Below are 26,457 nucleotides of genomic sequence, written 5' to 3'. Positions count from 1 at the left end.
TAATAGAAGAAATGTTTTAAAAGTTGGACTTGGGATCTAAAAGACAATCTGATCCATGGGTCGAAACCCAAAAATGAAATATTGCATTATTAAATATAGTGTAATAATTTTCTGACACCCCCCTACGCCCCCAACTCAGAATCGTAGATCATTTGCCTTGGGATACGTATAATCATAAATCTTTTTCTTGTGTCTCCCGAGCAACTAATCTACAGTTCTGCGACGGAGGTTTGTGTCAGGGAGGGAGGGAGGGAGGGAGGGAGGGAGGGGGGGGGGGGGCATCATATTATCACCAACTCTTAAATTTATATAAGAACTTGAAAAAAAAAAATGTAATAAAATAACATAAATTAAAGAGGCATATCTAAAATACCCATTTATATATATAAATGTAATTTTTTTCATATAAACTATTCACTTAAGTTAAAAACTTGAAAAAAAATAAAAAATCATGATGGCTTGCCTGCAGTTTGCCCATTCTTCAAGTCAAGGGAACAAATGTTAATAAAGAGAAGGACAATAAAATCAATGGACAATAAAACCAATGAGTTAGTAGAAACAGTTATCATTTGACTTTAACTGTAGTTCAACTCAATGGAACAGTGGATCATGTTCAATCTATGCCCACCCCGCGTTTGCTTCTACTTTACACAAAGGGCATATGGGTTACATTTTTTGTTTTTTTCCTTTTGATTTTAATTGAAAACTTGAGAGAGATATTAATGATTTTTTTTTTCTCACATAAAAGTCAATCTGGGATTTTGTAGAATCCCAGATCAATCAATCAATCACGCGGATCCACATTGAGGGCATACCCAATTTACATAACTACCCTCATTAGGATTAATGTAATTGGTCATCTAAGATTCTATCAAATCTCGATTGATTTTTTTGTGAACAAAAAAAATCTCCTGATATTGATAGATTGTGGCTATTATTTGACTTTAATTGTTGTTAAATTCAATGAAATGGTGGATCATGTTCAATCCATGTCCCTCTTTTAGGTATTTGTTTCTTCCTCATTACAATATGGGAAAATGTGTTGCATAGGTATTTTGCTTTTAGGGTGTGAAGACTGCAAAGAAAATATTTTCTTGAGAAAATTAATTTTGTAAAAAAAAAAAAAAATAGAGTTAGTTTTTAGTTTTAATTGTGAGAGAATAACATTCGGATTTTCTAGAGGAATTGATTTGGAGAATATTGCTTCTACATTACAAGGGGAAAATAAGTTGTATTGATATTTTGATTTTAGGGTGTCGTGTATAAGGTTGTAAGGAAAATATTTAGTTGAACAAATCAAAGTTTTAAGAAAAATAGAGTTAGATTTTTTTTTTTTTTTTTTTTTTTAAGGGTAGAAGTAATTGTGAGAGAATAACATGAGGATTTTCCCGAGGTACCGAGTCGGAGAATATTTTTGCTTGAAATGCATAATCATACACCAAAAATTCATATTTGTTTACGAAAACTATTTTTTCTCTAAATTAAACAAATAAAGTTAGCCCTCTTTTAGACAAGTTTTTCAACTTTTTTTTTTGTTTGTTTGATTTAGAGAAAATAATTTAACACCAAGGGGTTGGCCTAGTGCAAGCCAAGCCTTGATAAGCTTCTCAGGAAGGGTTGGTCAAGTGTTCGAAACCCACAAAACTATGAATTCCTTGGGGCCACCCTCCACGGTCAGTTGACCCTTGACTTAACTTGTTGCACGCAGGACTTTCTGAGGGGGTGATGTGTGTGACCATGGGAAAAAATATTTTTTAGAAGATAACTTTCCTAGGAAAATGTGTGCTGGCATTTGATTGCACTAGTGAAAATAGCAATAAAAGATTTGAATTTTAGTTTTGGGGATCGGGGTAATTGTGAGAGAATAACATTAGGACTCCCCCACCCTAATGGAATTCATTTTTGTTGTAAGTCGGGTTGGAGAAGATATTTCCACCAAAATGGAAAATAATTTCCCATGAAAAGAGCAATTAGACACATACAAATTGCTTTTTTCCCCCTTGGATACCATTTTCCCACTCAATTGTACAAACCAATGGTTGAAAAAGAGGGTCAAAAGGAATAGTAATCATGTTGATAGACTCATTATTATTTGCCTCAACTGTGTTTAAAGTCAATATAATAGTGATCATGTTCAAGCCATGAGACTACCTTTTTGGTTCTCGTTGCTTCCACATTACAACAAGGGAGATCTTGGGGTGCCGAAAATTAAATTTCTTGGGAAAAATATTTCTAGAAAATCATTTTTTTTTTCAAAAACATGCCTGGTGTTTGATAACACACCAATCATTAAAAAAAAGAAAAAAAGAGAATTGTGAGAGAATTACATTAAGATTTTCCTATCTTGATGAGAAAATCATTTTTTCGGGGAGATCGGAGCAAAGAATATTTTCTCATTGAAATGAAAAATAGGTTTCTCAAGAAAAATTAATAAATCATTACTGACAATGGAAACAATGAACTTTGTTGATTTATTAGTAATAAATTGATGACTTTAATTGTGGTTAAACTCAATGGAATTGTGATCATGTTCCAAGTCATGGTTTCCATTTAAGTACTTTGTTGCTTCTACACTACAACTAATTAAGGCAAATGGCTAGCAATATTTGTTCATGATTTAGTTGAAAACTTGAATAATTTGGTTCAAAGTTTCGTAAAATATGAATATAAGTATAAGTTCTAGATTATAGGCCTAATTATTACTTATTACGTAATCTATAATTACAATTATTCTACGCTTGCACGTCAACTTAATTGGATGGATGCTAATTACAGTCGTGTTCATGCTCATGATAGCATTGGCTCTCATTATTCTTGGTTACAAGAATCTAACTTGGTCGAGTCATAATGGATTTGATTGAGACCGAGTGAATTCTCAACATTGTCGGATTAAAATACACATATTCACAAAATTACGTATGTCAACTAATCGATAGGATTCACTAAATTGATGATCATTCATGACATGATTAGAGTGTCTAGTACATCCTACACACATTAAATCATGTAATATATGATAGAGTTAATGTGTGATTCATTTAATTGTGTAGGAATCATGTATAATACGTACCCCTTATCGATTAAGGAGAAATGTTTAGATCATATAGTAATTGTGTTGTCTGTGTGGTATGTATCATCTTGTATGGTGGTGGGACTAATAAATAAGATCATAAACTGATAGTTAAATAATATATAGAATAATTTACATGATTTCTCACATTAAATCAAATCAAAATAGTTGATTCAAAATCGATCTGATACGTTATTATCAAATCATCCCTATCAAAACCCCAATCCTCAATCCATATTCGACATTGTTAGATTACAATGGATCGGATTTTGACTAAGATCCAAGCTGGAGGCGAAGGAGGTCACATTTGCTTCTAACCCGAATTCGAACATCATGTGCTCTAGTATCCTCCTAGTTCATCAGCTCCTTCGGACCCTTGCAGGTACTTACTATCTTGCAAAATTTTCTTCTTATATCTTATACTTGTACCAGTAAGTTAGTACGGTGGACTGTGAGTCTTGGAGCTCGGTAGGTCCGAGAAAATCTCTGTTGCTGATAGTTCCTTAAGCCCTTCTGTGATCCGATGAATCAGATCTTGACTCGCTTCTCAAAAAGAAATCGTGTTTCTATAGTGACCGTAGTAGCTGTGATATATCCGTAATAAGTTACGAAAAGTAAAATTTATGTAAGGTCAAAATGTATTTATAATTGAATTAATAGGTTTTAGAAATTTCGAAGTAGGCTAGCTATATAACATATTAGTACCATTTAATATGCAAAGAATTTCTTTTTTTATAATTTTAAAGAAAGTAAATAATGTGGATTTGTGTGAATAATACTCACCATTATCTCATTATAGTAGTAAATAAAATTTATACTACAAATAATAACTACTCAAAAGGTTGAAAGATTGTGCTTAGAAGTTCAATTTTTTCGTTTTTCCAATGGAAATTAATAAAGATCATCAACAAAAAACCAAATTAGAGATTAATTTGAAACATATATAGACTCAACCTCGAGATGTTAGCCATGTTGATTCTTTTTTTCTCCCCCTTCTAAGTGGCCCTATTAGGGTTTTCCATACACTTGCAACTCTTATAGACTTAAAATATATTTTACTTATGATAAATTAGAAATTATTTCAATTTTATTAGGAATTTTTCTAATTTAGATAAAGATAATAGTGTTGCTTTCTCCTCAAGGAAATGAATGTTTTTTTTTTTTTTTGTATTATTCATTTTACCCTATCTTGGTGGTGTTGATGTTTTAAATATAATTCAAATATGGGAAAAATTGAAGGTCAAAAAAATAAATATACTTTCAAAGACCGAATAATTGTAATTTCTTTAAAATAGATTTTAAAGTGGAATCGGTTAAAACTTGTTCTTGCCCAAGTGCACTAGGCACACGTACATCCCTTATAAAATTCTAGTTCCCACAATTGAATAACTAAGGGTCTGTTTGTTATGTATTTTAGCTTCTGCTACAGGATCCTGTGTCTAGGAGAAGCAGAAGTTCAAAGTCCAAGAACCTACATCCAGGAGAATCTTGTTTATTACTGAAGCTGACAAAAAAAAATAAAAATAGTAGAAGTAGTCGAGAGAAGTCAAATTGATTGTTGTTTAATCGATGAGTTAATAAGAATGAGCGGTGAAATGACGATTTCACCCACATACGTTTTTCGGTGTTGGCTTTTCATAGTGGCTCTAGCACAAAAGCAGTCCTAGCAAGGCTTTTCAAAAACATAGTTTTGGATTTCTCATAAAAGCTGTTGAAGCAAAAGCTGTTATCGACAAACGTGCTTTTCTAGTTTTTTTTTTTTGGCTCAAAGAACAAAAAGCCGTAACAAAACACACCATAAGAGTATAAGGGGCGCTCCTTTGTATAAGTTAGACAGAGATATCTGAATGTGGGACTAAAAATTATAAAGAAATTCGATGGTTTTGATTTTCAAAAAAGTTTCACAAAAAGATTTCCCAACGAAATATTTTCCACCAAACAAAACTTTGTTTTCAAGACGGATTGTGGATTCAAAACTTCACCAAAAGCAAACAACTAACCCACTAATTTTTTTAAAAAAAATACTAATTTATTTAAAAATAAATCAAATAAACTTAAATAAATCCAAAAATTAATTCCACCAAGACCCCTTCACGATTATCTTTGATTATAGCATTGGTTCCTAAAGTTGCACCAATTTTGGTATCAGAGCAAACAAATCATAATCTAGTAGCCAAACTAAGATGGCCCAGCCTCTTATATACATTAATGGACCAAGCCCGTGCAAAACCTAGAGGGCTAAATATTTTTTGGGCCTAAACTGAATGGATAGGACTAATAATTTATTGGGTTAAAAATTTTGTCGGGCCTAAACTAAGTGGACAGGATTAAATAAATTGGGCTGAGCCAAGTCCATTTTTAAATAAGGTCTTTTAAAGTTTAAAACTTGACATTGAAGTACAACCAATTAGGCTAGATTGCCCGGTCGACCTACACCTCTAGTCCAAGCCTAGCCCAAATGTGAATTGGGCCACAAGCCTCAACTGTTTTGGGCCCTACTGTTATCCAAATGAAATGCATCAAGAAGACATAATTATACTAATCCTGCATCTGATCTAATGTTGAAGACAGGAAAGTCGATTAATTGTCCATGGAAAAGAGCCGAAGAAACCTTCACAAGAATGAGAATTGAGATTATAAATTAAAATCATATATGTATTAGAGACAAAGGGCTGTGTCCCAAATGAATTGGCTTATTCGAGAAAAGCCTTGTTCTTTGGAAGATCTATCTCGTGTCTGGTACTGCTTGGGTCCACTCTGCAAGAACTCCGAATCATTCTCTCAAAGCTCTTCCTCTTTATGGTAAAGGATCCTCTTGCCCTGAAATGACCCGGCCCAATATGAAAATTCCGATTCATTGGGCCTTTAAATCCTCCCCTTTTACGGGTCGAGGGCTCCTTCTCCTTCTCCTTTATGGGTTCAATATAGTCACAAATCATAGGGATTTCATTTAAGTGCTTTTTACCAAGATGGCCCCCAGCCTCATTTTGAAACATTTGTAAAAAGGGTCATATATATTTTGGTTTTAATTTATTTTTACCAAAATGGGTATCTGCTCAATGGACTTTAAATTGAATATACCTTTCCAATTCATAGGAACAAACTTTTTTTTCCAAAAAAGTATCCATCTAATTGAATTTAGCTTTATAAACTTATTTAGCCCTAAATATAGTTGTGGCCTTATGACCCATAACCTTAGCCCCTAAAGGATCATACAAATATTTTTAAAATATGGCTGGTCCAATAATTTTTTATGAAATTTCATTTGATATTTGTGATTTTTACAAATGTCAGTATTGAACTATAGGTGAGTGATTGGCTTTATAATCAATGTTTCTTTCCAATCTTGATCGAGATATGTGAAAACGATACGAAACTTAAAACCATGATTTATGATCCTTGACCAGTTGTGAAAAAAAGTCCAGTTTTGCCAAAAGCATAGTGGTGCAAAATGAGGATGTAAATTCCCTTGTAAAACCTCTCTCTCTCTCTCTCTCTCTCTCTCTCTCTCTCACACACACACACACACTAACATGGAGTGTATATGAATGTAGTGTAGAAAGTATTACCACATCACATGGGCCCTATTGTTCTGCTCTACTCCTCCTTTGATTGATATTAGTGAGAAAAATATGAAATGGGTGTACTTTTTATATGTTACCATGGTTTTAAAACTCGTTTTTACATCTCAAGAGTCCATGAAGGAGACTGAGTCGTCTCAGGCAAGTTTTCAGATACGTTTGAATTGTCTTGTTCAAAAATGAGAAGAATGAATCATGGTTTTAAATCTCATCCGATACATTTGACTTGTCTAATTGTCTCATTGGTGGACGATACCAAAACGTCTCAGACGAGATTTAAAACCATGTATGTCACAACTCCTCATAATTGAGGTTACTTAATGAGAGGGGAAGGATGTATTTTGGAGAGTGGGAAGTATATGGATATTTGCTTATGAGGTGACATATATGGTACTTTAATGGGTTGGTTAGGGGCATATTGGGAATGATGGGTCCCTTTCAAATTGACAATTATAGTTAAATCTTTTCATTGAGAGGCTGAAAGACTGTAATAACCCTTTTTAGATGCCTCATTATTTGCTCTTATTGTTGCTGGGTTGACCTAATAGGAAAAAACTTTGAGGCTGGTGCCCAGCTTCAAAATTTTGAAGGAACCCTCTCTATTGGATTACATGTGACATTTTCAAGAAGGTGATTCAAATTTTGATAAAAATCTAAGGAGTGAAATAAATTTAAAACCCCACGTGTCTTGTAACAAGATGGGTTCCTTCAAAATTTGAAGCGGGCTGCCCGCTCCAAAGTCGAACATGACCTAATAAGGTTATTTTAACTTTACGAGGATCATTACACATAATGATAAAAGAAAAAAAGTGAAGGGAAAAACAACAAATAAATGCATGGTCAAATTATTTTTAAAAAGAGTCATGATAATCTGACTACCCCACTTGATGTGACAAGTTCGAGAATTGTAGATCTGCACTCGTCGAAAAACACGATTCCCTTGAGATACACCTTTTATGGGGAAGTGCAACTGTTTATCCCAAGGAGCGCAAATTTACATTTCTCAAATTTGTCATGTCAGGATAGTCAATTGAGTTTGCCACATGGGATAGTCAAATTATCATAATTATCAAAATAAAAAAAAATAAAAAATTGAAGAAGAAAAGAGAGAATGCACCAACTTTTGTTTTTTATGAGTGTAGTGATTTCTGACTCCCCTTCCTCCTCTGACATACTCCCGCATTCTCTCTTGACATGGCAAGAGCCATATATTTTTTCTAGTTGCACATCCTCATAAATATGTGCAATTGTGTATCATGAAAAAAATCTATGGTTCTAGCACATGCCATGTCATGAGAGTAAGGGAGAGTATGTTAGAGGGGGAGTCAGAAAATCCTTATTCTTTTTATAATATATTAATTGATAAATTTATATATTAACACACCAAACATAGTTATAGACAAACAAAAAAGACAATTTTTAACCAAAGAGTAAATTGACAAGAAAAAAGGGATCAACTAAAATGACAACTCAACAATAAATCATATACTTCTTACTCGATTATTCACTTTTTCATAATCAATTTCTTTAGAGTTCAAAGAAATATTTTTTTTGCCCCAAGTAGAAATCCAAATTGAAGCTTTTTTTGAAGAAGAAATGAAAATGGAGTGGGTATCTTTTCAAAAAATATATGATTTGACAATATAAACTCTTGAAAGTGCCAAAGTTGTTTTGGCTTAGTGGACCAACATCATAATGTCCAAAGTTTTGAAGGTATGAAAGGATATCACCTTGAGGCACTCGTCAACCAAATGCATCACTTCACACCTTAGCGTCTGAAAACATTGAAACTAATCATAAAATTATAACGTCAATGGTTATAATTACCATGCAACCTCGGGCTTTGTATCTTTAATCTAAGCAAAATATTTCTTTTAAATATAAAATCTAAAAGATAAGAGCCGTGATTTTTTTATTCAAAAACTTGCACTTGGTCTATACTCAGTTGACGTGACAAGAGTACATAAACATAGATCTTTTTCTTCAACATACACAAGGAAAAGATTAACGGTTCTGTGCTCTTGCCACGCCAATCGAGTACAGACAGAGTGAAAATTTTCGAATAAAAAAAACATTTGAGTAAAGATGAACAATACCTTGTTAGAGTTGTTGAAAAGTTGGTGAGGAAGATGAAGATCTATTATCAAGTAGGGTCCAAGAAAATATATTAGCAAGGGAAACAGATGGTAATGGTTATTTTCTTGCCTAACATTAAAAAGCTATGTAGGAGTCAAGAAAGACTGATTCGATTACATTTACATTGAATTCTCAACAAAAAAAGAAATTAAATGGATCCCACAATAGTACTGATCTTATTAGAGCCATAAAATTACCTTTTTTTTTGGTTGGTGGGTCTCCCTCTTCAACCAACCTTTCTCTACTTGTGGGTTAGATTTCATTCTCAAAGAAATAGAGACCATGTACTTGATTGATAAGAGGATTAGCTCTTTTAATCTCATTATTACATATTAAAGCACCCTACATTAAAGTATGGATAGGGAGAGAATCCAAGGTGCTTCCTTTTTTTCTTTTTTTCTTTTTTATCTTTAATATATCGGATCGATGTTGGATCAACGACTCCTTGATATGATGGGGACCCGGTTTATAATATGTAAAAATATTTATAAATTATATTATATATTTTATTTAAATGTTGATGTATATATTTATTTATAGTTAATCGGATCTCGATCCAATTCAATTATCATTGAGTTGGATTTGGATCCCAATATTAAAATTTGATATGAACCCAATACGATAAGGATCCAATCAGTCCAAGACCGAACCGATTGAATCTGAGCCCGATCCATTGGCAGCTACCATTTCTCCATCTTAACTAATATGATAAAAATAAATAAATAAATAAAGGGACCTTACCACCCATTAAGGATAGATTGAACGTTTCTTGGGAAAGTAATTTAAAGATTAACCATGTCGGTGAGGAGAAAAGCACAAAACATTAGAGAGGCCCTAATTTCTAAATCTCATATCTACTTTTTTGGTATTAAATTCCTAACAATGTCAATGCTCCACTACCTTAGTTAGGGTTAAGTTTAATTATTATTAATTTTTTTAAAAGAGAAAATTACTTAAAGATTGTTAAATATTTTAATATTCACAAAAAATAATCTATTTAAATTTTTTTTTTTTTATAAAAAATGAATTAAGTCGTTGGATAGTCTAGTGTTTTAAATAGAGGCTAACTTGTTGAGGTGTTAAAACAAGTTATTAAAATGCTCGACACTTAGCATTTTAAGCATTCTAAGGGCATTTTTGTTAAAGCAATTTATTTTTACTTATTAAAATGCTGGATAGTCCGACGAACTACTAAAATGCTAGACTGTCCAGTGACTTAGTTCGTTTTTGGTAATTTTTGAAAAAATAGATTTTTTTTGTGTGTAAATATTTAATCTTTTTTTAATAATTTTTCCTTTTTAAAATTCTCACTTTACGCTATTTAGGTTTGTAGTGCCTAGTGGCATTGGTGCCAGGAGTTACTGTTAATCATTCAACAATATTTTTGTACTTTTACTGGTATTATGTAATATCCTAGTCATATTTCTTGGGTGTATATATTTCTCTAAATTCGATGAAACGGCGTCATTTGTAATAATGAGTTTTCTCTTCTTAGAAGAATCGATGTGGATCCGTGGACGTACCTCAATCTTGAGAGAACCACTTAAATCTTTTTGTTTCTTATATGCTTTCATCTTAGTTTACTTTCTTCTATTGTCCTTGGATTGATTTCGTTTGATACTCAATTTTCCTTGTATATATACATGCTTCACTCTTGAATCCTCAATTTTCAATAAGAGATTTTCACCCTTATATTATTTATTTATTTTAATTATAATCATATTTATAAAATCAAGGGAAATTGTAAAAGTGACTTGAAATAACACTTGAAGTAACACTAAGGGTGTATATAAAAATTAAAGATGCTTTTTCTCGAGATATAAGTGTTACACACTCAAGGAAAATCAATGGTTTTTTGCATACTCCATGCTACTTGAGTGTTATTTCGAATCACTATATTAAGGCTCTAAAAATACATAAATTTTAAAAGATCCAAATAGAATTTTTTTTATGGGTAAGTTGTACTTACGAAATCGATCAAGGAGCCCAAGATTACCTAAATTGTGAAATACTCTCCATTTTGTTATTGAATATATTATAAGGGGAAAAATTATTGTTAGCTGACGAATTAGCATGTTTTACAACACTAAGATCCATGAGATTATTGTTCTTAGAGTTTCTTTTGATGTATATTTGTGTGGAACTCAAATGTGTTTCAAAGCCTCTGAAGCATGCCCTCATCACAAAATTGTAGATCATTTCCTCGAGAGACGCTTAACCATAAATCTTTTTCTTGTGTATCCCGAGGCAAATGATCTACGGTTCTGTGAGAGGGGAGGGGAGCGTCAAATTATTACTACTCATTTTTGTGTAATGGTTGATGAAAACTACTCAAATCATACTAAAAAATAACTAAAAACCCGAGATCTCGACTTAACATAATTTACCACTTAAACCTACATAAATAAAATATATATAGGAACAAAAATCAAACTTGTGTAAACATTCTATTTTTTACCACCTATGATCAATCAAACATAGAATTTATATTTCAAAGGCCAAAATACATTATAATATTAATAATATCAACTTTACTTAATATATATTGTCGAGGATTGTTTCGTGGACCCAATACCACGAAATCACCAATGCTCCATGTCCAACGTAATTTGTTTCTCCAAGTAACAATGTGATACCTGCAAACAAACTTTTGGTACTTAAGTTATATTCGTTATTTTTTAATTCAAAATTTTATCCCGTAGACCAATATAAATTTATTTTATTTATAGGTTTAAGCAAAATTTACCAAATAATTATCGATATTTTAATTTATTATCAAAATACATTATTGTAATTTTAAATTTATCATTTCATTATTTTAAGACATAAAAACCCTTTCTTCTTCTGATATTTACAAAGTTGTCATCATAAAGTAACTATTTTATCTTAATTTAATAATTTTGTTTAATCACATTTTCCTCTCTGATCTACCTCTCGATCTTAAGAACTCCGAGTTATCGATTTTCCTTATCAAATTATTTTTCACAAAAAATTATAAAGATATTAATTAGTTAATACTTTATATCAATAAACATGTTATTTTACCATCCAGTGTCATAGTCAAAGGGACACAAAACTGATATGTACCTGTTTCGGTTCGGGTAGATAGGTTCCCAAAATTGCCCAAACCAGAATCTTGACCCGTTATCAAATAATCAAATTCTCACGAGATGTTAAATTGACGAGAAACTCTCTTCTTCCTTTTTTGACTTTCTATACTAGTCCTACCATCTTCACACTTTTTTTCTCATTTTATTTTCGCGTTTCACATTTTCTCTTTTGGTGAGTTATATGCTATTGTGTAACGGATCCCATAGAATAATAATCCAAGAAAATCTCATTAATTTTTGTTTTAGCAAATATTTAAGATAATTCTTTATTTGAAATTGGTGACATACCCCTTGACCAAGGACTTCTCCCAAAAGACCAAGAAAATGACTTAATTACTCTCATCTTCAACTTTTAGCAAAAAAGAAATATTTGATTTATTTTTGTAGATCACATTATTTTCTGTCCATTTGAAAAATTAGTGATAAGGGTTTGTTCCCTTTGATTTTGGATTCGATATTGAGTAATTTTCAAATTTACCCTATTGTACGTTGAGAAATTTTTGTGAGATCAAGATGTGCGATTGTCTAGAGATATCTTGTATTGTATTTAAAAAATAGAATTGTATTAGAATGACCTTAGGATTGTACTTCATATCACACATCCTGTGACTTGAAACTGTGTAGGAATCATAGACGCTTTTGATTCGTATCTCGATGAAAAACATCTATAGTTCCTGCACACTTTCACGTCATGATGTGCGATATGAGGTAGAATCTTGAGGTCATCCAATTTACATAATTTCTTAAATTTTATTAATGTATCGAATTGGGGCATGGTTGATCCAAAACCAATCCAATATGCCATCAAATCGGATTCTTATTAGAACCCAAATCCTTGATCCTGATCCAAAGTATCCGATTCGAATAATAAATCATATTTCGAATCTGATCCATTACGGCCATATCTCTTATTCAACTGATTTAAGAATTATAACAATGTGAGGTGTCCATCAATGAAAAACGTAACATAGAATTTAATATAGTCCTGGTCCCATAGAAGCCGAATTCTCTCTCTTTTGCGTTTTTCCTGCAACAAGCACGCATTCTCACGCCCTGGTTGCTGGCACGATCTTCGAAGAAAAAAATGGGTTTTTTTGGGGGAGAGGAGGCCTTTAATGGGTTTGCCTTCTTTTGCCTATCATGTGTAGAAAAGTAGCACAAAGGCATGATCTTGACATGTTCTCTTCAAGTCTCACCACTAAGTTTGTCCCAAAAATGAGCTTTTCTGTGTAGTGATCTCTTGGGTTTTCTTTCTTTCTTGTAACGGAGATGAAGAGTTACAGAAAGATAGAATATTGATGGGATATTTCAAGTTTGTTCATGATTTGAGAGGAATAAAGGAGCATTGTTAAAGATGAAATTGGTTGGGTTTTGTCCTATTTTTGGTGGGGTTTCTTTGTTTTAGCTTTTTTCTTATTGGAATCGCCTCTTAAAGAGTCTCTTTCTGGTATATTTGAAAAGGGTTGTGTTGTTCTCCCATTTCTGTGCTTGGGATTGCAGCAAGGTATGATCTTTATTGGGTTTTTTTCTTCTTGGATTTTTTTTAAAATTTAATTTGACAGGAAATAAGTCATTTTAGTGAATTTAATTGATTTTATCACTTATTTTAAGTGATTACTGAAAGGTACTAAAGTCTTTGTTTGCTTTATTAGTTTTAATTTATTTACCCATTAAGAAAAGCAGCTTCTCTTGTATGATCTTGATGGTTTTTGTTTTTTATCAAATTCATTTACTCTGATGTGGGGATTTTTATAGATTGTTATATAGATATCTATGATTTTGATTGTTTTTTCCTGAATTATTTCATAAAATTCACAAAAAAACGAAAGAATCCTTTAATTCTTAGCCTGAGATGATCTTTTTCTTTCATTGTATTGTTGCAAGAGTTAGTTAGGAAGATTTATTTATTTAATTTTTTATTGGTGTTCTGATGTTCATGGTTTCATTTTTGTTAAAACTATAGCTTTGTTTATTTCCTGACTTCCTTCAATCCTAAGGTTTAGGTGGAAGGAAGTTTAGATTAATGCATTTTTTAGAGATACTATCGCCACACCAACTTTTAATAGTGCCACACCAATTCATATATAAATCACCAAAGAATTGCACACAGTTGGCGTGACGTTAGTAAAAATTGGTGTGTCAATAGCAACTCTCATTTTTTTTTTCCCCCTTGGTTTTCTTTTCAAGGAACTATAGAAATGTAAAATTTAGATGGATATTCTGTATTCTATTTGATGTGAGAGTGACAATCCATTTTATAAGAAATTAATGTGTCAAACAGAGTGTCGTTCTCATGTGTCAGACACATGATGACACAATTATATAAACAAATCTCATTTTGTTCAAGTATTGTGTTTTCATCTATTATTTATAAATTTTATATAGTTTCTTGTATAATAGGTTTCCTAAGTACATTCATTCTATATTATACAATGAGATAAATTATCTAAGAAAACACCTCAATATTTCAAATAAACTGTATGGATGTGATGGTGTAATGTGTTTGTGGCAGTTAGTGCTAATACACGTGTCTGTGTCTTCGTTACATAGATTTTATTGATTATTTTGATTCTATAAAAGAGGTTCATATACCTCAAATCTATCAAATTTGATGATTTTGATGTAATTTTGGATTGGACATTGACATTTATGTTTTTTTTTTTTTTTTTGTTACTGCTTTGTTGGTGCAAGATACAGTAGAAAGGTCTACATTTCGATACTATTTTTCAGTACTTTTTATTTATCTTTCAATTATTACATACAAAATTTCTGTTGTTCAAAAAACCATGCATCTTTAATTTCTGAGTTATAAAGTATAAGTCGTCATCTGATGAAATTTCTGGAAAAATTGGCCGAAAAGAAGTCAAATCAACTTGGAAGTTTTAAAGATTTTTCACGTAGAAGTCCATTAGTTGAGGTAAAGAATCTAAAGGGGTGAGAGGAAGGCCAAAAAAATGACGTGGACTGAAGCAAGAAAAATTCTGAAAGCCGCGTGCCTTTACAGAAGATGTAGCTCTTGTTAGAATTAAATGGACAAATAGGATTCATGTTGCTGACCCCAAATAATTGGGATTAAAGTATTGTCAATGTCAACTATGTTGATGGTGATTAGGCTTTTCTGCCTTTTTTTTTTCTCTAGATTTTTTGTTTATTTGTTGTGATTTCATCCTGTATTCCTGTATCTATATATTGGTTTAAAAAAACCAGTTCGAGTGATTTATGTATTTCAATAGATTTCAAAATTTATATATTTTTTTAAATTTTCATTTTCTTATTGTTTTCAGATCAACAATCTTGCCTAGATTTGGAATCAAAATAGTCTACTTCGGAACAAAATCAGATTAAAAACTGGTGAGTTATCTTTCTTTTGCTTATATGTAATAATTGAATCGAATTAGATAGCAGTAAACTTTGATTGAGAATGATACATTCCTCAATTTTATATGGGTTATTGACAGAAAATTCTAATTTAAAACTTAAGAATTTAAAACATCAAATTCAACAGGTTCTACCATTGAGCTTAAATCCAAGTAAACGGAAAGCTTGGCCCTGTACTAGATGGACTTTTTTAAATACCTTGAATTCTTCAAGAACTCTATCAAGTTTTTGAGTTATTAGTAAAATTGAAACCCAACTTCCCCCATAACTAAACCCAAATATATACCAAATTCAAGTCTACCTGTTTCTTTTATTTATTTATGTTTCCATCTGACAACAATTTTGATTTGCTGCAGATAGCGGGCTTCCTTTTTTTCTTTTGGTATCGTCTCCGATCCTATTTCTAATGGCCGAGGAGAGGATTGAGATCACAATGACCCCAGAGAGAAGAACTAAACCCAAAGATGGCAATTCAAGGAGGAATTCAACAGGAAGAACAATTACATCAAACAGTGGAGAAAAGGTTCTCCCCCATTATCTCAGAGCTTCGACAAGTTCCTGCCATGATTTCTGTAAATATGGAAGGAGACACACTTTCGAAGCAAAGGGAAAGCATCCCATGCCGATAAGAACGACAACACCACCAACTAAAGAACAAAAACCCGTAAAAAATGCAACTCCAATGCGGAGAAATACAAAACCAGTAGTAAAGCCCAAGCCTTCGCCTTCACATGAGCCAAAGACCCAGGTTCCTGATAAACCCAAAGTCATCAAGCGAGATACGAAAATCATCAATAAAGTGGCTTCGTTGTCTCCTTCCAAGAAAATAGATGTCGGAGCAAAACCCGCAATTTCTTCAAAGCCAAACCTTGTGACAGCAAAATCATCTATGTCGGGTATAAGCGGTAGGAGAAACAGTGACATCAAGATAATCAGTAACACCCCGACCTCCAAAATAAGGGAGAAGAAAACATTGGTGGTGCCTGCATCTCTATCGGGTATAAGTAGTAGGAGAAACAGTGGCATCAAGGAAGTCAGTAACACCCGGACCTCCAAAATGAGTGAGAAGAAAGTATTGGTGGTGCCCCTAGCTTCGTTGTCCCCCAAAATGACTCTAAACAGAATTGCTAACCAAAGTACAAGTAAATATAGGACGGTGGAAGCTGCCTCTCCTCTGAAGAATCAAATCAAAGTTAGAGAAGTTGAAACCATGCTACTACCCAATGACGATAAATTCGGGGAAAACGTGTATGTCGTTGAGCCGATACAAGAGAACAAAAGTTTGGGACCCGTTGTGATCCAATCGTCTCCATCTTCATCAATTTCTTTATCTCCACCATCTCCATCTTTGGCATCAGTTGAGGAGGAAGAAGAAGAAGAAGAAGAAGAACAGCAAGGGGATTCTGAATCCACTCTTAGTGAAGAAAACATCTCAATCTCTGACAATGACGAAACCGAAGGAGAAACTTTGAAAGAGGAATTAATGAGGAGACCTAAAAGGGTTGCAATGGTTCACCCCGAAGGCAAAGACTCGCCCCATAAGCTAAATTTCAGGAGAGGCAAGGTGGTTGACCTTCAAGCTGAGAACAATCGCCCGAAGAGACTCAAATTTAGGCAAGGAAGAGTTATAGGAGATGACCCAAATGTGAGAGGTGACATCGGGAGGAGAAGCTTTAGGAGGAGGAGAGAAGAGCGCAACGTTGACACAAATAGTAACAAAGTCGATTCCCGAAATGTGGTTCTAAGGCACCAAGACGCGCAAGGAAAGAAGGACGCTCAAGGTTTGTTCAATAATGTTATTGAAGAGACAGCAAGTAAGCTCGCGGAGACGAGGAAGAGTAAGGTTAAGGCCTTGGTGGGTGCTTTTGAAACCGTAATCTCCCTCCAAGAGACCAGACCTTCTACCACTAGTAGTGCTTGAGGTGCAGGAGGGAGTTTCTTTTTTCAGTTTTCTTCTATCATAATTTGGTTTTGTGAATAATAATCCAAAATACCCAGAGTTTTAAAGCTGACATTTGAGTGTATTTTTAAGGAGTGTTAAAGTTTTAAAGCTAACCTTTTTGTGCATTACTTGAGCACAAATTAGCTCAAATAGTGTAATGTGGTTGAGTTTGTTCCTGCTTTTTATTTGATTTGGAGTGGATTAAGATATTATTGGATTTTTTTATAGATTGTATGAGTTAGAATCATGTATTTGAAACGTTGAGAGTATGTTGAAAGCTTATTTGAGTTCGAATAACCATAAAAGACTCTGCAAAGGAATGTGTTGTAATTGGGTTATGTTTATGTCCATTATGTTAGAGAATCTAAGCTTTGAATACAAATGTTCTCCCCATAATTATGGATTTTTTTTCTTTTATTTTAATTTTATCCTAAGTAAATAACCAAGCTTAAATTGTTCTCAAATGGTTTTATGTATAAGAAAATTATAGAGGGCATTACAGATGTGCCATACTAAACAACAGAATGACTAATCAATCTCAAATCAAATATGTAATTAAATAGTGTGTCTATGGGTGGATTTAACTTTAATGGACCTGATCATTGATCTATGATTGGATTTAGCCTTATTAACAAGCCCATTGGGCTTTGTTAGATATTGGGTGTGATAGTAGCACAACATTTTACTATGACTATAATCCCAAAATTAACTACCATAGTTTTGTAAATCATTTGAGACTGATATGATTCACTCGAGTCATCTTGCTATCGCTCATGAACGCCCCATGGCTGAGATTGGTGAGTCATCTCAGTATCCTCCTGAATGAGAGAGACCCCATGGTCGAGATGTGCCATTTTCTTCTTCTTGTTGTTTTTTAGCTCACAAAGTTGCAAAAAGCCTTCGTCTTGTCCTAGATAACTGGATGACTTGTTCGTATTATCTCAGTTTTACTAGCAAACGAGATGAGAATCCAAACCAACAAGTGTTGAGTATAGTGACCAGGGCCTCCCTTTAAAAAGAGAGAGGTCTTGAGTTCAAGTCTTCTCGTTGGCCACCCACATGGATTTATCTCGACTTATCTGGTATGTGTGCTTTGTGGGGTATTGCATGTACCCAAGGGATTTAGGCAAGATATGGTGCTCTACGAGGCAGATGCTTTATATGTGGGGCTTGTGGCGGTATTGCATGTATTCGACGGATTTGGATGAGATATAGTTCTCTAAGAGCCCATTTACCTCATCCCTGCTAGTTGGGCCTACGGGTCCATACACCCCGTCATAAAAATAAAAAATGAGAATCCGAGATTTAAAACCATGATGAATACAAATCTTCTATTATAAAATCATACCTTAGATGATATTATTATTTTTAAAGATTATATAAGTATACCATTTATTTAAGGTTGAGTTGAGGAAGCCCGGTAGATTTGGACGAAAAATAGAGTTACCTCTTTGTCTTCTCAAATTGATGACGTACACCCCTCAACTTCAGTCTTTGATAGAGATTGGTATAAAATGATTGAAATGACCTTACTTTCAACCTTGGCCAAAATCCCTTGACTTATCCCCAAAATCCTAATCTTCAAATTTCTAAAATTTTACCCTCATTTTCAACATGTCAATTACATCACCTCCAAAACCATTAGATCTAAAAAACAAGATTAGGTTTTAAGGGAGATGGAAGCTGATAGATTTTTTGAGAATAAAAGTAAGGTCTTTTTGCAAAGAGGTTGAAGACAATGTGATTTGGTGGGGGAAAAACAATGTTTGGTCCTTTTTTATTAGTCTCTCTTTCAAGACAAAAGTTAAGGGAGTATTTCCTCAGTTTGAAAACTTTGGGAGGTATCTCTAATTTTTATCAAAAACCTTCACTATAACAAAAATGGCAATTAGGAACGGCTTTATAACGGTTCCTAAGCCTATCCGAAACGGCTGAAAGACCGTTACTTATTGAGGTGTCATTAATGAGTTCAAACGGTTGAAAGTCGTTCCAAATATGTATTTATAAAATATAACGCATTAGAACAAAAAATACCTTAGACATCGATTTAAAATCCAATGTCTATTATACTAATGCCCTAAGTCTTAAAATCCAATGTCTATTATACTAATGCCCTAAGTCTGAGACTTTAAGCATCGATTAAAAACCGATATCTAAAGTTTAAAAAAAAAATTAATTTTTTTTTTTACACACTTATTACCCGCGGTCAAAATAGACTCAAATAGAGAACATCGAAGTTCTCTATCACATTAATTTATACACAAAAAGAGTTACAATAAGTCATAAGTTACACAATGACCAAGTACTTTACCATCAATACTCTTAACCAACCGTGCTTACAAATAAAAGCCCTACTATTAAGATGTCATCATCTTGATGCTATGTTATTCAATTGTTTTGTTAAGGCATAACACACATCAAACACACTGGGCACCCACTTCTCAATGTTGAAAAAAATGCCCCTCTCTTTAGATTTGAATTTGAGTCAATCACCTCCCCATATTCAAAATCATCACATAATACTATAATTAGTGAGATGATCTTATATATATATGAAAACAACAAAAATATAATCCAAAAATAAATATTTGAACACAAAAGAGTTGGTTAGAAAACACACACCAAAGGTAATGTGAATTTGAACGTCGATTTCAAATATGAACCTTGGCTGTAGGAAACCCTCTAGATTTCCCCCCTTTCTTATGTCCCTTTTTTTTTTTTTTTTTTTTGTAATTCTGCTAGAAACAAAAGAAAAAGGGATAGAAGGCATAAAACGAAAAAGGAAGGAGGAGATAACACCAAAAGGAGGAGGATCTAACGTACAAGTTTGGAACATTGTTCGAACTGTAGATGATGATAAAATAATGAACAAAAAAAAAACCTTGGCAAGCAAGGGTCGAACCACAAAGACAACGTTAATCCAAAGTAATTTTTTTTTACTTCCAATCCAATTCAATTTTAACAAGTGATTTAAAAATAGTTTGTAAGAGATGATTTATCTAAAATAAACTACTAAAATAAAAGAAACTTAAGAATATGAGAGAGAAATGTAGATCAATTGGATCCACCTTCACAAGCTTTATCAGTGAATTCTGATTCTTTACTTATTTTGATCCACTAAACAAAACTAATGTTTGTGGATCGAAAAAATCAAGCAGTTAAAATATAAACGATATTGAAAGTATGCAATAATTTAGGCCGAGATTATTAGGTAAACATTAACTATTCTCTGTAGAGCATGGTTCTTCTTGAACTTATCAAAAAAAGAGACCATCAAAACTTTGAAAATAATTAATATTCAATCTAATAATAAATACCTATGCTATTACGATAAAACTATTAAATCATTACGAGAACAGTAAAACATTAACAAATCTTACTTAGGCTTCCTCAACCGATCTACTAGAGATTTAACTAATAGTCATCACAAGAACAATAAAGCAAAAATAAAATAAAGAAAATATTGAGAGAAAAAAGAGATGAAAAAAAAGTTATCTTTATTGCTTGACTTGAAACTGACAGAGCGTCCTTACAACTTTCATAAAACTCAGAAAAGAAGGAAAAAAAAACTAAACTAATTCTCTAAAATCCAGTCTCCTCAACTCTTGGTCTAGTTTTCTATTTATAGAGAGACCAGATTAGGATTTTCTATGAAAATTAGGATTTCGGAGACATTCTGTGTTTACAAAAAATACTAAAAATAATCTATTGCGAATGGTATGCAGCCACCAAGTTTCAGTACGAAATTCGAAGCTTGACCTTCTTAGTTGACCGTGTCACTACCGTTGACCATGGCGCTGTCATAAAATTTTGGTCAATTGACTTGAATTTTGGTCTACGGTCTTCTTTTGGATCGTAGATCACAGTGGTAATTTCGGATTTTCTTGATTCGCTTTAAAACTTCGCGAATAATTCATGTTACACGTAAATAATAGTAATTAGTTCTGAAATGCATAATTTAATTGAAATCAATAATTATTATGGACTAATTATGCATTATGTCTAATGAGGGGATTTAATGTATAATTTATTGATAAAGTCTATGTAATAAGGGCTCTAGAAACGATTTTCTAGACCTTGATCAAGCATAATAATACAAAATATAGTAGACTAATTCTCTTACAATAGTAGAGACAACAAAGAGAGAAAGAGAGATAACTATTTTCTTTCTCATTTGGAAGGCAACAGTAAAAGAGAAAATAGGGAGAAAAGGAAAAAAAAGAACTTACCTACCATTAACGTACCTCTTGTTTTCTCTTCTTCATCTTCTTTGATCTTCTCTTTTTTTTTCTCATCACAACAGCTCCTTTTCGTTTTCTTCACCTTTTGTCAATGCCTCTTCTCAATACCTTTTCTCTTTCATCTCCTGTAGTAACAACAACCTGCAATCTTTTCCTTTCATCTCCATTAACACCCCCAACAACAACTTGTAGTCCCTATTTCATCTCCATTAACAACAACCCCAATAACAACTTATAGTCCCTATTTCACCTCCACTAACACCCCAAAACAACAACCTGCAGTACCTATTTCTCATCATTTTCACATTCAGCCACATAGCCCCCTATTCTCACCTTTTTTTTTTTTCTCTCTCTCAGCCAGACTCCAACGCCCCACCAACAACACATATCCTTCTTCTCCCAACACCATCATCAACATCCACTCACAATAGCGTCTCTCTTTCTTGCCATCATCTTCTTCCAAACGCCATCATCAACATCCACTCACAGCAGCATCTCTCTCTCTCTCTCTCCATCATCTTCTTCCTATCCCAAATAGACCATGGGGAGTTGCAAAATCTAAAAAGGAACCGATTTGAACCTGTCCACAACTGCATAGTCCAACCAATATAATCAAACCCAGCGGTATCAACTTAGAAATAGAGAGATGCTTCATAGAAAAAATAATTCCACCCGGTTGGAATAGAAAAAAAAACTAAGATGTGATGGTCAAACTAAATAAAAGCCCTATTATATATATATATATATATATATATATGAGTTTTAGCTAATACGTCAAACATATAAATGAAGCAAATATTATTGTGCAATTATTATGCATCTTTATTGAGGGATACTTTGCTATTTCAGTCAACATGCAGAGAAAAAATACACAAGGCAACACTACTACTAACCCAAGTTTTTGTCGAAGAACGTCAAACAACTCCTCCTTGGTTTGTTTCTCTGAATCAACTGAACATGCCCAACTCAACTATGATAAAATAGAATTCCAAGGCGGGTGAGTTACGATGCTAAATAACAAAAATGGATCATAATTTTCATGAATGCCTTGTGTTTTCAATTCAAAATTTTGTTTGCTCAAATCTCATGTGAGAACTATGTCATGAAATTAAGAATTCCAAATACATAGGTTCTAATATGAAAGTTCCTGTCAAAAGGGGGAAAAAAGGTTTCTACGTGAAAGAAGAAATGCCAATGTATGATTACCTTTGCAACAACTTTCAGGCCAAACAATGCCCTTCTTTTGACTTCACTGCTATCATCTTGCAAAGCTGATACAAAAAATGAAAAAAGCTCCTCTTGAACAGAAGTGCTCAAGGCAATATTTTAAACACCAATACACAACAAAGAGTGTGGAAACAGATGATGCATTATAGTTTAAAGATTGTAAAATCAAGTTAGTTAAAAGATTGAATTCAATTATATGAATGAAGCACTAGGCAAAAGTTTAGCTAAAAGAATATCCGAATTTATCAAGGGGAAAATATCTTACCTTGTCTTCTAGAAAAAGATGATGTGAAGGAATTAAATTGTCATATGTAGCAACATATAAGTAATCAAGTCCTATATTTTACAACAAATAAAAAACATCAGAAGTAAAATAATTTTGTGAGTAATCATCATAGAAATATAAAGACAAGAGATGAAGAAGGGATTCCATCAGATGCTAGAAAAAAATAAAATGACCAACTTCTGCTAAACATATGCATACAATTCCTTTAATAAGTGGATAAGCAAGAAAAAATAGATATAATTTGGGAAGGCTAGACTTGGGTTTTATAACCGAGTAGAAGGCGAGTACTAGGTAAGCAATATCTGAATATACCATATACCTCAATGAAAACAAATAAGAGAGCACTTACGTACTTTCTCTCAACACGGTTTGGATAAACTAATTTGAGCTAGTACATACCACACCTGACTTCAACTGTTAGAACCATTTCCCACTAAATTGAGAAGATTCGGTCCCTAAACCAAGGAAGCTAGGGTTCATGTGTCATTACCGAGTTCTTTCCAACCATGCAATGCAAGCCTTCTACGGCTTCATTCAAATAAAACATACATGCAAAAACAAATACATCAGAAATATTTCTACTAGAGATGAGTAAAATCACCATTTGACCGTACCTTAGAGTAAGGGATGTAACAAAAATTTATTAAAGAAAGTGAGGAAAATTGCTACAAAGATATCTTGGTTTCTTCTTTTTATTCAAGACCTTGGTGTTGCTAGAAAATAGTCACAATGTAGAGTTTGATTTACGCATAAATTTTATTAAGAGCTCTATCGCATATTTGAGACCTAACCATTAATATAGAAGTGATGGGAACAATAAAATATGTGACTAAGGGTGTCAATCGAGCCTGCTTTCCTGGCCGCCCCAAAAAATAAGGTTAAAGGCCTTGGCATCCAAAGATTCTAAAGTATCCATATCATTTTAGGGTAAGTTTGATACTCTTGCCCTAAATCAATCCCAAATGAGCCTATAAGTTTAATATCCATATCATTTTCAGCATTTCAGGGTCATTTGGACCTTATTTGTTTAATTAGTTATTTAGGGTGTTAGATGTAAATAGATGTTTATGGTAGGGCATGTAAGTATAATTATTTTTATTTTATTTAATCGATCATTTGCAACAGTGCGATTAATATCATGAATAAGCAAGATTATGCTTTTCTTCACTATTAAGAAGCTTAGGAAATAAAGCAATTCTTAGAAGATCAACATGACCTCATTGGTATTATATATATAAAACAAGCTCTACAACAGATAGAAATGACTAATATCCATTAAATAACCATCTGACATATAACAAAACTCTATATTCTAACCTGAAACTTATGCCAAGACAGAAGAAGATGGAAAATCATCAAAATCTAACATCACATAAAGATAACCTATGAATATTAGATGCATGTCTGACTAATGTACATAAAATCAAGATTGCATGTACACTTGGTTGAAATTCTAGATTTTTCTGCAACAAACTTTTAATAAATTCCTGACTGATACAAAAAAAAAAAAAATCGATCAGAGCTAATCCATTCAAAGAAATGAATGATTTCTTACCATCACAGACAAAGTGAATATGAGCTAACCATATCCATTTTCTAGCATTGAGAGAGTAAGGTTTGCTTAAGCCTGAAAAAGACATCAACAAACTTAACCAAAAAAAGATAAGACTAAGTATACAAATCAAATATATGGAGCAAATTGAAACGATAAGGATAATGACCTTGTAGTGAAGAAGAACATTATGCATATGTAAGTGTTCAAGTTCACAATTCCATTGCCCTAAATGTGCTCAACCAACAAAAAGAGACACACTAATAGAAGGGACACATTGCAAGTAGTAGTAAAACTTTAGAAGGTTGTTCAAATACAACTATTAGTACCACTTAGCATCTAGACATATGTCAAAAGAAGGATGACCAGTTCACATTGCAAGAAGCATAAAAATCATAGATAAAATTATTGTGAGATAACCCTAATAAAAAATTTCAGCCACATGATAAATCCACCTATTCCAACTTCTCCTAGAGTCCCTGCAAAGCCGATTCATTGGGTAAGAGGGATGTTTGCCATACGAATGATGTTAATAAGAACCTTGGCATCGTCTTCACCCAGAGGATGCCCATGTACAATAGAAGGGGTAGTCTTTATAAACGCTTTTCTAATTGCAACAACATTTATTTCCAAATCCAATAGTTCGCATAGCATTTCTTTTGTAGAAAATTGTGGTTGTGCAGTTGAATACGAGTCAACTGTTTGGCTTCCTCATTACTGACTCTTTGTAAAGTAATTTGATCTCTTTTCAAGAATACCTTGATCCTACAAAGGTCAATCTGTCTAGTCTCCCATAATCTTAAGTTTCCATTTCTTCATCAACTGACATAATGAAATAGAACTTTCAAACATGTCTACTATTCAGATTTGCTAAAACAATTTCAACATATCCCAAAAATTCGTTATAATGTTTCCCAACTTAATTAACCTGGCCAATGAAATCCACATATCTTCCTCTAAGTTCTACCATATGACAATATCATACAATTTTGAATTAAGTATGCAATATTCAACCATAAAATTCAATTATTGTTTTTATTTGCTGAAAACATTGAAACTACTTAATTAAGAGAAACAACAAGAGGCAAGATATATACAAGCAATATTGAAAAACTCAAACATTGATATGCGAATTATTCCATGGAAGATATTCGATTGTAATAAATGTAAGATGGAATTACCTACATTTTCCAAATCAATAAAAGATCCAATCTTTATAACTAGAGGGTAGTGTGTTTCGTTATATTATTAAAAAAGATGACATCTCCTTTCCTACCATTACATACCCATGTGGATCTATCAGCCCAACTCGAAACCCATCACATTTTTTATAGTAGTCATGTTTACATGTTGTGTGCACCCAACACATCAAAACCCAAAATGCATACTAATAATAAATCTAGAGAATTGATAAATGGATATTTTAGACTGGTTTGTGGTTGTTTTTTCCTTTAATTATTTCATAAAATTTACTTATGTAACTATTTTTCCTAGTTAAAGGATTGAAGTTCTCTTCAATTAGAGAGGCTAGAGCATATCAAAAGAAAAATCAAATCGAAGTTTTAGATCCAAGCTTACCTCTGTGTTTAGAGAGAATCTACAGGAGATCTGAGACAATTTAATCAAAACAAAAATCCTAAATAAAGGAACAAAAAATATTCTAAAAACATCAAACAAGACATTAAACCCTATATTGATTGGAATTTCACCTAAGAAATGCAATGATCGTAGTCGAAAACTAGCAAATCAAATCAGATCTAACTAAGAATCGCGTAATAGGGTTCCAAAATCATAAAAAATGATAGATCGTAGAGAAAATTAAAACAAAGCAAGATCTTACCTGAGAGACAAGGGGATTTTGACGATCTCAGTCTTAGGTTTCACAGATCTTAGACGAAAAATCAATTGACATTGAGGGATGAAGTGGATTTTCT

General features: G+C 32.9%; 1 protein-coding gene across 1 annotated transcript; it reads left to right on the top strand.

The window, feature by feature from the left end:
• Window positions 1-12,903: 12,903 nt before the first annotated feature.
• Window positions 12,904-17,436, top strand: LOC147394707 (Plant calmodulin-binding protein-like protein). Its single transcript, XM_086454380.1, has 3 exons — window positions 12,904-13,401; window positions 15,182-15,248; window positions 15,632-17,436. The coding sequence occupies exon 3, from the start codon at window positions 15,682-15,684 to the stop codon at window positions 17,194-17,196; it is 1,515 nt and encodes a 504-aa protein (XP_086310506.1). The 5' UTR covers window positions 12,904-13,401; window positions 15,182-15,248; window positions 15,632-15,681; the 3' UTR covers window positions 17,197-17,436.
• Window positions 17,437-26,457: the final 9,021 nt, after the last annotated feature.

This window comes from Akebia trifoliata, chromosome 9, assembly GCF_017979445.1.
Source record: "Akebia trifoliata isolate Shusen 1 chromosome 9, ASM1797944v1, whole genome shotgun sequence".
In the NCBI taxonomy this organism is placed as follows: domain Eukaryota; kingdom Viridiplantae; phylum Streptophyta; class Magnoliopsida; order Ranunculales; family Lardizabalaceae; genus Akebia; species Akebia trifoliata.
Note: the sequence above shows the minus strand (reverse complement) of the source record. Positions and strands in the feature narration are given on the sequence as shown.